At 33.4% G+C, this 13,080-nt stretch overlaps 1 protein-coding gene across 3 annotated transcripts in view; it reads left to right on the top strand.

Moving 5' to 3' along the window:
• Window positions 1-11,276, top strand: part of LOC106459663 (epithelial chloride channel protein-like) — a 46,975-nt gene extending 35,699 nt beyond the window's left edge. For all 3 annotated transcript variants that reach the window (XM_013919303.2, XM_022386198.1, XM_022386199.1), the window contains 5 exons: window positions 198-425; window positions 1,269-1,539; window positions 4,882-5,052; window positions 5,347-5,631; window positions 9,786-11,276. In XM_013919303.2, coding sequence (XP_013774757.1) covers window positions 198-425; window positions 1,269-1,539; window positions 4,882-5,052; window positions 5,347-5,631; window positions 9,786-10,234 — 1,404 coding nt within the window. In that variant the 3' untranslated portion in view covers window positions 10,235-11,276. The remainder of the gene's footprint in view (window positions 1-197; window positions 426-1,268; window positions 1,540-4,881; window positions 5,053-5,346; window positions 5,632-9,785) is intronic.
• The last annotated feature ends 1,804 nt before the right edge of the window (window positions 11,277-13,080 follow it).

Below are 13,080 nucleotides of genomic sequence, written 5' to 3'. Positions count from 1 at the left end.
ATATAGTGCTCTGTCAACACAAATTAGCTAGCATAAATCAGTTAAATGACGAAAAATTAGGTGTCTATTTACTTGTGACCACTCAGTGTATATTAATCAGCTATACAAGTTAATCATAGCTGTTCATTTCCATAAGGTTAGTTTGACAATTATAAACAATGTTGTAATATAACTTTCGTATCTGTTTATTTTCGTAGATTTTAGACGGAACCATTAAACTTAACAGCTCTATCACTTTCAAGAAAATTGACCTGGACAAAGAGCTTGGGAAAAACACAGTTTTTACTTTCACCAGTAAAAATATAGAAAACGTAGATATTATTTTAAAGAGCCCAAGTGGACAAGTCTTCAACTCCAGCTCTTCGGAATACACAAAAGACGCACTGCACAAATTAAGGATTGCGATAAAACTTTCTGAATCTGAGGTACGTACTGCCATGAGACAAAATTTTCTGGATATGAGGTAGGTATTTCCGTGGGTTAAACTTTATGAATCTGTGGTATGTACTGCCATGAGATAAAACTTTTTGAATCTGAGGTACGTACTTCCGTGGGTTAAACTTTCTGAATATGGGATAGGTACTGCCATGAGATAAAACTTCCCGTATCTAAGATATGTATTGCCATATGGTTTTTCGAAGAAAATGTTTTACACGCTTATTCATTTGTCTATTTAAATTAGTTTTGTATTGTGGAATAGGTAAAACAAACAGAACAAAATGTTGATTTTGAAAGGTTATTTAATAAACACTACAACATGATTATTACGTATTTAAGCTCATGTTAATGAGTACTTCTACTTCTAAACATTTCTTATTAACACATTTTATGTAACTTAATTTAAAATATGTTTGAGACTAGCCTCTGAGTGTTTTAAGTCTAAGTCTATTACCCAGGTAATTTTACATTGTTTCTTTTTATTTTCCAAGCCCTTAAGCTTTAACCATTTATTATTATTATGGTTTAATTGGACGAAATGGTGAAATATAATTTAATTTAATGCAATAGTTTGACAAGAGGAATGATTATTACGAATACCAAATCCTATCTACACTTCTGAGATGTGTACGGAACTGTTTCAAACATGACCAAGTAAATACACTATCGCCCATTCATAAAGACAAAGACATAAATTACATTAAATATAAATCGAACATAAACTTTAATTAAACAGCAAGGTTGTCTTTTTTTTTCATACGTTATGAAACTTATCTGTTGAGCTGTTATTAAAAACACTTCGTTGATTATCAACAAATAATAATTTACAGACTGGAAGGTGGACGGCGATAATACGACGATCAGGTTCCACTGACGTAGCAGTTTCTGTTTCTGTAATCTCGGAACCAAAGGATCCTCGAATACAGCCTGTCCGGGTACGATCTTGGTTGAGCAATGTGCAGCTCAAATACCCCGCGCACGCCAAAGTATACGCTGAAGTGAAGAAAGGTTACGATGCTGTTATTGGTGCTAAGGTCAAAGCGATGATCGACAGACCCCTTGGCCCTCCAGTGGAAGTTTTTTTGAAAGACAATGGAGCAGGTATTAAAACTAGATGTACTTCCGCAGGGTCTCCGAAAGTGTTGTGTTTCAAGAGTAAATAAATCCAAAATTAAGAGTAACAAATATTTTTATTTCTTGCTTTTGAAGTTCATAAGTCATGCTGTGTTGTAGCATACAGAGGGCATAATTTTTCTTGTGATTCATGGCATGCGCACGTTTTACTGGCGTCACGACAGTATAAAATGTAACGTTCGACTCTCTTATGTGACGTCATTTTAGTTTCTATTGACTGACAGACAACACACTACTGTATACTGGTGCGACTGGTTAAAAGAGGTAACTCTTACAGACGGCCTTCGGCCCCCTTTCGGGGAAATTAATTATATTTAAGACACTTTCTTTGTTTTCAACAATGGAGTTTGTAATCGTAGTCCAGAATTTCATGTTGTCCTTTTTATTATTATTTTAGAATGTACGTGGAAGTGTGGCTAAACGAAACTTATTATTTAAGGTCTTCTTAAAGTTATGATAAACTGTTGAAGGAATTCCGTAATGTAGAAACATGCTTAGGCGAATTTCAAATACACTATTTCATTGTTTTATTACCTTATAATGTTCAAAACTACCTTAAACTATTTTGTGATTATAAGCGGCAATAATACTAAACAGGGTTAAAATTATCATAAAAAGTAGAGGTACTCAGCTGGGTGAAGTGGACCTGTTTTTGAAAAGAAAAGAAAAATCTACGTGTAAACATAAAAACGACAATTTGAGTGTCAATCAATAAATGCTTTTTGAAGGAGCAATGAAACGATCACGCATCCGAAGAAGAAGCTCAAATAAATCCCAGTACTAGTACCGCCTTAAATATAAGTTCCGGCGGAATTTCATCCCTGGTACTAAAAATTATTGTTGTTTTTAACAGTTTAATTGCTTAATTTTGTGGATTTTGTGGTTAAGGCGCTCGACTCATAATGTGCAGGTCGCGGGTTCGAATCTCATTTACCGAATGTGCTTGTTAACGGTGGTGTTATAATGTGAAGGTCAATTACACTATTCGTTAGTAAAAGAACAGTCCAAGAGTTGTTTATGGGCGATGTTAACTAGCTGACTTCCCTTTAAAGCTTATTGCGCGAATTTCAAACCAGTTAGCTGGATCTTCAGCCCAAATGCTACACAATCATGTAATCAAAAACCAAGTGAAAATAAAAGTCTTCACCTGATAACAGGACATTTATGGACAAAAAAGACTATAAGTCTCTGTTCAAATAGAAGTCACACTGCACCTGACCCTCCAAAGTCTACACAAGACTTAAATTCCGATGATGATGGATCTCTGTGATGATGATGAGTTTAAGTTAAATACATACTAAATATATTACTAAACGAACAAGCAAAATGTATACCGATGTAAATGCTCAACGTTGCACATAAACGGAAATGGTCCTAATAAGGGTAATGTAATTACCCTTTGCATAATAAATACACAACCCTCATTTATGAGATGTTCAGCATATATCAGTGTCCGACTAAAACAAATCAAATAACACCAGTTCAGGAGGGGAAAAGAGGTATAAATAGCCCCTGACCCTCCCTATTAAGTTTATTATTTGAAATATTAATAATATTGTAGAGCTATGCTGTATGTCGTTTGAAAGATTTTCATAAGTTCTACTGGGTAAGCATTGAATTATTATTCCATACAAAGATATCTGTGTCCCCCTTTTTTCAATGACGATGTGATCTGGGTATGGTACTCAAATCCTAGCGAAATATGTGTCCCCTTTTTTAATGACGATGTGATTTCATCCTCAGATAAAATCGTCATTCAAAAAGGGGACACAGATACCGTTAGGATTTGACTTCCTTGCTCAGATCAAATCGTCATTAAAAAAAAGGGGACACAGATATCGTTAGGATTTGAGTTCCATGCTCGTCAAATCCTAACGATATCTGTGTTCCCTTTTTTTAATGACGATTTGATCTGAGCATGGAACTCCAAATTCGCCCAGCTTCTTCACCCTCTAATCTATTCAATTCTAAGCTTCACTGTCTGATCCCCGTAGTTGAGGGGGCATACTTTCGCTACTGGTTAAATCTAATGAATTATTTTCTATAACATTAATAGCATAAGTTAAAAGAAAACCTACGAAGAACATGGATAGAAAAGACGTAGTGTAATTGTAATTGACTTTGATGTTATGATATAAGAGAGAAAAGATTTAGAGTTGAAAATAGCCTAGAAAAAAATTTACATTTTCAGAAACTTTACAGTATATAAAGCCCAAATCGTAAATATAGTTAAATATTCGCTGGTATTTCTTTACAATAAACATAATGTAATATTTGATCGTATTGAACAATATGCGCTATGATTGACTTATCAACTGGCCAGTTTCTTTTCCACCGGTCGAGAACGGAACCTTACGTTTAACTTTTCATTTGTCTAAGTACAATTATATGAATTGTAACACCATAGCCTGTGATGGAAAACTCCTGTCCGCTTGTCTTAACACAAATAGGAATGAACGATTTGAATTGTATAGATAGCATTTCTTGTGGACTGTTCCTGTCTAAGTACATTTTACTGAGTGAACTGAATAAGGTCCTTGCATAGAGTCCGAAGCAACTTCAGTTCCAGTGGAAAAAGTAGGAGCAGTTCATTACAAAGTTCAGTCTTACAACTGTTCCTGTCTAAGTACATTTTACTGAGTGAACTGAATAAGGTCCTTGCATAGAGTCCGAAGCAACTTCAGTTCCAGGGGAAAAAGTAGGAGCAGTTCATTACAAAGTTCAGTCTTACAATGTCTGTGCTATACACACGTGTGAAGCAAAACGTTTTTTGTTAAACAGTTGACGAATATTTTAATTTGAACCGGGCGTGGCTCAGTGGTCAGACGATAAACTTGCGGAACCATAGTTCACGTCACGTTACCAGAAACAGAAAAAATCGCGCTCCACGACATGACCCCATGGATAGGTTATAAGGTTAACGATCAATTCCCATTATTCGCTCACACAAGAGAAGCCAAATAGTTGGTAGTGGGTGCTATTAACTAGTTGTTTTCTGTCTAGTATATCAGTTCAAAATTAGGGACTGTTGCGTAGATAACCCTTGGATGACTTTGCGCGAATATCCCAAACAAAACAAAACATTTATGCCCCAAGAAATATGTATTTTAGGCAAAGAATTTGAGATGGTGAATTTTTAAAATGAATAGCAAATAAAATGTTTTACTTTGCACTGAAGTTTTGGCTTCAAACGTTCATTAGGTAAACGCTGCTGCCAGAATCTTGCTGGATTCGCTAATAAGTTCGGACATGATCTCTAACAGTTACTCTAATCAAAATCCTAGTGATGGCTTGTATTTCTCTTTATAGGCCCCGATGGCAGTGAAAACGATGGGATTTACTCTGGGTTTTTCACTCAGTTCAACGGCAATGGACGGTATGCTGTCGTAGCAAACGTCCTAAACGACGGGGATGCCAAACTCAAAATTGGAAGCAAGGCTTCTGCTGCGCTCGCTGCAACAAAATTCAAAAATCTGAAAGGTATTTTCACAGATTTTTATATCAAAAATTAAATATATATTAATGAGAAACTAACTTATGTTTGAAATCATTATACAGAACTTGTTTCATATAACGTTTCCGTGGTAAAATCCATTATATTTAAATGTTGATTTATAACGAGTGTCCAAGACTTATAATCGTCAGAATCCTCAAAACTTATAATTTACAAAATGTATTTATTTTTAAAAGTAACAGATATTTGATACATACAACAAATGTGAACATGCTAAAAGTATTCATACCTTTTTATTTCTCTTGAATCTTGCTGCACAGACCGTGAAAAGAAGAATGCTACATCAACTTTTCAGACCAGTGAATTTGTTCTCACTAATAAGACTAAAAAACCCACAGAACCAGAAGGAGAGCCAGCTGACGTATTTGAGCGAGTTTCAAACGCGGGTGCTTTCCGTCTGGATGATTTCAAAGCCAACGATGAGGATATAATTCCACCTAGCAGAGTTTTCGATCTAAAAGTTCTTTCTTCAAATGAATTAGCCAATAAAAAATTTGTAACCCTCAAATGGACATCACCAGGCGATGACGTAGACGTAGGAAACGGTAAGTCATCCTCTTACAAAATATTCTGGTACATTATACTGACCTGTCGTACTATCCATAATAAAATTTAGACTCTGTAATTAAGGCATTATATTGTATGTTCAAAATTTAGACAAGATTACATTTTCTATTAAAATATTTTAATCGGTTAATGTTAGGCATTTTGTCGTATATAAGTAGAGCCGAGCGTGGCCCAGTGGTTAGCGTGGCAGACCTTGAATCTGCATGTCCACTGTTTCTATTGGTAAAGTTTTTGCATACCCGTGCCTTTTACACACAAGCGACGGAATAAATTTGAATTTCGGGTGGGGGTTCACCGGCGATTGAGAGGTACCTTATTTGCTATGTTAACCGAAACCATTGAGTTCAAGGTTAAAACAGCAACTTTCCCTGATAATTATACATGTCTCTATTCCCTAGTCAAAGAGGCACATCGCTACCGGATCAAAAGTTGGGGCATGTTCCTCAAGCCCTCCCCCGGTTGCCCGGTTCCGCCTATGCTTTGTATATTTATCATATGGAATATAGACAATTCGGCCAAATGCAAGCTAATATTTTAGCTATATCAAATGAAAGCCTAGATTAAGTTAGCGAAAAACATAAACGGGACAGATGATTCTAGAAAAAACTATCTTTACACTCCAGATAATTATAAGATGACTTTTATTTTACCCGACGTTTCGCCTTTGCGGCTTCTTCGGGGCTAGTACATAAAGCTGTTTGATATCACAATACGCGGAACAAATGAAAATATTGTAAGCTATGTTTTCAATGTTTTAATTTAGATGGTAGTTATAGAGCGCACGAGGTTAAGATTGAGAAACTTCGACTAATATCTAGACATGGATACATTAGCTATAAAAATGAGTAAGCAGGTTGTTAGTTCAGTTAAGTATATAATAAAAATTAATGAAAAGTTAGTGCTTCTGTAAGTCAATTAGTAAGTTAGTAAGCATTTTTTATCAATCAATGACATTCCTGTTAAGTGTTATTAATGAATTAGGCCTACGGCAGTTTCTGTTTACAACATTTATATTTGAATTTAGGCTTACAGGTAAAAGTAGCGGTAGTGGACTGTATCTCGAATTATTTTTACCAAATAGTCCATAAGAACCCGCCCAACGATAGAGCTCGTTAAGAAACTATATTTAATTAATAGAATAACAGATTGAAGGTCAAGAAATATAACTGTTTACTTAATCCTATTATCTGTAACTTGGTAAGCATTTATCATTGAACCAATGAACCTAGGAAAGTCTTGTAAATACGGTAGTTGTAAAATAATAATATAAACAACCTGAATGTTTGTTTGTTTTTGGAACGCAATGGAATATCTGAACGCTTCCCACTGCGGGTATCGAACACCATTTTTTTGCGTTATAAATCCTAAAGCTTACTGCGAGCCACCATGAGCTAACTGAACGTTTGAGCTAACTAGAAAGCCTGACGCACACAGTTAGTAAAACGAACTTCCGAAGCACTAGTCATTTATATTTAAAATCCAAATATTTAGGCTAACTGGGAAGCTCATCGACGATTTTACATGAAAAGATGTTCTCTTCAATCAATAACAAAGAAAGCTGGTAAATTCTACTTAGTTAAAGATGTTGAGGCTATTTATGAAGTAGATAAGGCCCCCATCGTTTAAGCCAACTGGTCATCCAGTCCTTAGAGTTAGAATGTTAATCGTACTGTTCCTTGTATTTTAATCTGTGATGTTTTCTCTTTATTAAATAGGTACGTAAATAAACATAACCTCAATTCCAACAATGATGGTATATAGGTTAATTTTTGGCATTACATTCTCAAGATTCTTGTTTAGTAGATTATGGTATATTTTGTTGTGTGTGTGTGTGTGTTCTGAATAGCATTTTATTATGATTCCCATTCAACGTTGAGTTTAAGCAACTTTTGTCAACTTAATATTCTAACCTCAGCATACCATACTCTTCGAAAGACGTCAGAAGATGTCTTGGACAATTAAAATGGATTAGTTGAGGATTAGGATCTGCAAATGATCCACAGATGTTATTGAAAGAGTGTTGTTGCAAATCCAACATTTCATTTCCTCCCAAAAACATTTAATCGGATTGGGGTCTGGTGATTAGACGGGGGGCGGAAATCATTACTGTGCAATATTTTAGAACCAGCTGTAGGCTATATAGCGTGATGGATTGTGGGTTTATCGCTTTGGAAGAACTGTTGCCCATCAGAGGACAAAAGTGCAGCAACATTGAACGGACATGACCAGAAACAACACCGAGATTCAACCTAAGTAACCATAAACTTTAAGATAATTCAATCTTGAACTCTGAAAAAAATCTGATTCTTGAGACACAGTCTGATGCAAGCCTGTCCAATTGTCTTTTCCTTTTCCACGGTCACTTACCAGCGATTGAAAATATTACATTTTTACTAGTAAAGTAACATTTGCCCCACAGTGACACAACGGTAAGTCTGCGGGCTTATAAGGCTAAAAATCTAGTTTCGATACTAGTAATGAGCACAGCACAAATAGTGCACTGTGTAGCTTTGTGCATAACGACAAACGAACCAGTAACGTTTGCTTTTGATGCTACCGTTGGAGGTAAAGTTCCTTCAAGAACCAGTCAAAGAAACGTTTTTGATAACAACATTCCTGCAAAATAACAATGATATGACTGTGTCACTGCATTGTTAAAACTCAAGTAATCATATGACATATGCTCAGCCTAGTTTAGTACATGCAAATAAATGAAGCATACTAGATATATATTATCTATCTATCACATAATCTCCTAAGTAAAATAACTTATTATATCATAAGCAATAAAGTACAAACTGCATATAACTTATTTAACTAAATTAAAACTTTTATCAGTAACGGAACAATATAGTGATAATTTGAGACTATGGGATTGGGTGTGTGTGCTCGTTGTTTCCTGTACTATTATCATTAGAAATATTCTTATAAACATTTTGTCTTCAATCCTATGTCACTAGTGTTTCAAACTTAAATATATAGCTTCTAAACACACGTGTTATAAAAATATAAATTCTAAACACTATGTTATTTGGTCTTTTAAATATTTACATTCTTATCCAATATTCTATATGTTCTACTTTCATCTCAAGTTTGAAATAGAATACTTATTTTGTCTTTACGTATATATATGTGTGTGTGTGTGTGTGTGTCGTTTTTTTTAAATTTCAAATATGTTTTCTTTAATATTCATGACAGTAAAAAAGTAGAAGACTTCAAATTAGAATTAAACGAGAACCCAAGTGTTTTTAAAGCTCAACATTCCTTCAATAAGAGTAAACCCTTGTAAAGATCTTTAACTTTATATTACTTGTACATCACTCGTTCTCGAACATAGCTCGATATAAGCATGTAGACATTACGTAGCACAAGTATTTGGGTAACAACATAAAAGTTTATCAATACATTAGAACACAGTATGAGTCCAAAGGTAACTTACTTTTCATAATACGTAGTTTGTTTGGTTTGAAAATTTTCGCGAGTAAATTACATAAGGGCTACGTGAGCTTAACTCTACTTTTGAAGGGAAGGCAACTAGTCAACACTACATACCACTATTTCCTAAGCTAAATTACATTTTACAGACGAAAGTAGTGATTTAATTAGCATTGATTTTCATGTCTAAGAACAGTTTTCAATTAGACAGTACAGCAAAATAATGTATAAAAAATACATCAATAAACGTTCTAAATTACGTGTCTTTTAGGTTATAAACTTACATTAAATTAATTACATCTATTACTAAAAAAGTGGCCAACCCTTGAAATCATAAGAATGCAGCGAGAAACAATTATTGAGAATGACACTGAAATATTTTTTTATTATTAAAAACCAAGCAGCGTTTATTGTTTCGCCCAGGAATTTAAGTTTTTAGTCCAATCAAAACAAGATTAAGAGTAAATGTCAAAAATTCTCAAGAACTCTGAAATCATAACGATTAAGTCGCCATATGTGTCAAGGTTTGCCTAGAAAATATTTAAAACCTGTTTTCCCATTTTGCAAGAATGATGATTGAGTTTTGTGCGTTTCTAAGTGCAAGTAAAAACAATCACAGAAGTGAAACCTAGATATTTGACTTAAGTTGAATTTTTGGATAAGGTTCGTTTTTTCAATATATCGAAATATGTTACAGCAACCTCTATCGATCTAAGAGCGAGTGTCATCGCAGAAGATTTACTGGAGCGTTTTACTGCATTGGAATCTTTTAACAAGACTTCAGTAGTCGATGGTAATTTTACTCCAGCGCCTCCTGGTGAAATGCAAGTATTATCAGTTGAAGTGCCTAACACAGTTTGGCAGAAAAACTCGAACAATTCAGCAGAACATATAGATGTCTACTTTGCTCTTCGAATAATCGACGACAACAATAACAAAGGAAATGTTTCTAACATAGCTAGCGGGCATTTTGGAAAACTGGAGTTTGCATCTTCTCCTATTTTCATGGTGAAAGCAGCAGAGAAAATTAACTGGTTACCTTATATAATTGGTATCGGTGTTGCTTCTCTAATAGCCATCATCCTTATTTTCATTTTGACTGTTGTATATTGCAAACGCCGAAAAACCTATAAACCTGAGACTTAAATGTGTTTTTCATATAAGTGTATGGTCGAATATTATTTTTTATTTCTTTTTTATTTATCTTGCAATTTATATCTAAATAAACATTACTTGATAAGCGTTTAAAATTTTCAGATATATTCTTTATAAGTTCGACTCTGTGAGTGCTATAAGACATAAAGTTAGGCCAGTATTGAAAAATTTAGTTAAAACTGATTGTTCTGTGCTTCAACCTAGTCACAGCTTAGAAACATGTAAAGAAAATTAAAGTACATTTTGTAATCTGTACCCTAAATGTCTAAACGCTCTTTATGGGTGGATGTCAATAGCCCAACACTAGCCAATCAGTTACAAATAATTGCAAGGGTATCCGTTTTATGTTAAAAATTAATAAAGGCACAACAATTAAACTGGAATAATTAAATTACAAAAATCATTAGCTAGTATTTATTGGGATATTTTTAAAAATATTATTCTAGCAAGTTATACAATTCAACTTTTGACACGAACAATTTGAAATGTTTATTTTTTCAATTTTTGTCATGGCTCGAACGAAAACAAAAAAAAATATTTTCCTGAAAATATCTTCATACTAAACCTAATTATTATTATACAACTTATTATAGGACATATTTCTCTCATGATACAGTCTACTTTAACTTGTATATTGAAAAAAAAACCAGTTCTTGTTTTAATCGAGTATTTTATTAATTTATGGTATATTACTTGGTGACTTTACCGTTTAATCATGTATTTTACTAACTTAAGATATGTTACATGATTACTTTACCGTTTAATCATGTATTTTACTAACTTAAGATATGTTACATGATGACTTTACCGTTTAATCGTGTATTTTACTAACTTAAGATATGTTACATGATGACTTTACCGTTTAATCGTGTATTTTACTATTTAAGGTATATTACTTGATGACTTTACCGTTAATTGTCCATAACAGATGCGATTGTTATGTATATTTCTAGATGTTTTCTTGATTGCTATTAAATAAGTATATATATTTTCCATGAAAGCAATACTGGTCAAAATAAATAAGTTGTGATGAGTTTGTTTTTCTCAAAACTTTACATTTAGCATATAACAAGAACCATTGTTGAAGAATAGATCGAGTTGAAAACAATTTTAAGTTTTATAAATAGAACAAGTTTTATTTGATGAAAGTTTATGTTACGTAGTATAAATATACTTAGTATTCCCTAAAGTTCTTCTAAGTTTTGTTTCTTAATTAGAGCCACAGTTTTCACAACTCTTACAAAAATTAAACAAAAAAGAGTATTTCGTAATTTGTTAAAAATATTTTGATTATATTTCCTTTATTAGCTTTAAAATGTATGAAATTTAAAGTATATACTGTTACAGTTGTAAATTTGAGTTTTAATAATTGTGCCACAAATTTAGTTATACAGGGTGTCCGAAAAGTCTGGAACCATAGGCACTTTAACAAATTTTATCAAATATGTTCCATCTGCTGTCCTTGTAATTCGAAATAACTTTGGATTAACGACAGGATTAAGTCGACCTTCTCATGCTTTGACAACGCCATAATCAGTCACGTATATGAAATTAAGAAAGCTGCAAGTCATCTATAGTTCCGGATTTTTCGGACACCCTGTTGAGGACACGTGTACCTGAGATTACAGTTCGCTATTTACCAGTGCATATAAAAATCATCAAAAGTTTTCAAAGGAAAACAATTGTCATGTTTTCCAACATGTTAACAATCAGTATGTCGCCATATTGAATAATAATGATATGAAGATTGCGATTTGTTCCAAATTTCCACAGCCTTAATGACTACTCGTCTTCAACCTTCTACTAATTGGCTTATTAGTTTATGATCCAAGATGGCAGTCAGAGGACGAAAGCTACAAAAGATTTTCTTGGAGTTCATTACCACTAGATTACAACTCTATGTCTTAGCAATATCAAAATTAAGTGGTAAGGGAAGTGTAACTAGGCAAATAACAACAGAAAATCAATACATTTGAAACAGAATGGACCTATTCAGTTTATTCCTATTGTTATACATTATTTATTTGAATATTAATAATAATAAATTGCAACAATGTACAATCACGTTAATGACAAAGGGTTGCAATTCCAAGGACAAACCCATAATTTTAAGTACCAAATGTTAGAAGCTCCTCAGTGGTTAAATCGATTTATATCTACGTCTATGTTCATTTATTAAAAGCTGTGACAGTAAAATATATTTTTATTATTCTGGGTTTGTAACCAATAAAAATGAGGCTTTTTAAACCTGTATAAAATCTCACGTTCAAAGTAATAAAATATCCGATTACAGTATTAATCAACGTATCAAAGTTGACATCTAACTGATCACTGTACCGACACTAATTTGAGTTGACTGCCTACACGCACTTCAACAAATTTTTCATATTAAAATAAAGAGAAAGGAATTGTGATATTCAAGGAAAAGATACACATGCAATATCTTAAATAAATATCCCCTTTACCTTATATATTAACTTATCCACATATAAATAACTCTTCCTAGCTATTAATCCTCCTCTGAATTCCGTCCAATAATAAACATATTTTTTTTGAATAGGGTGTCGAAGATTGTACATTCTTAAACGCTTGCATAAAGCTCTTAGCAGTCATTTAAAGTGAATAATTTCGTAGTGCTGTAAACCATAAAGTATCAAGAAACTTCAAGGAAAAGCAAATATAAAAGCACCTGGTAATGCTCGTATATATGATGTCGAAGGTATTTTCTGCATCAAGACAAACAAGTTCTGATACAAAACCAGAACCATGGAGTCACTGATACAAAACCAGAACCATGGAGTCACTGATACAAAACCAGAACCATGGAGTCACTGATA

This window comes from Limulus polyphemus, unplaced genomic scaffold (assembly GCF_000517525.1).
Source record: "Limulus polyphemus unplaced genomic scaffold, Limulus_polyphemus-2.1.2 Scaffold645, whole genome shotgun sequence".
Lineage (NCBI taxonomy): Eukaryota > Metazoa > Arthropoda > Merostomata > Xiphosura > Limulidae > Limulus > Limulus polyphemus.
Note: the sequence above shows the minus strand (reverse complement) of the source record. Positions and strands in the feature narration are given on the sequence as shown.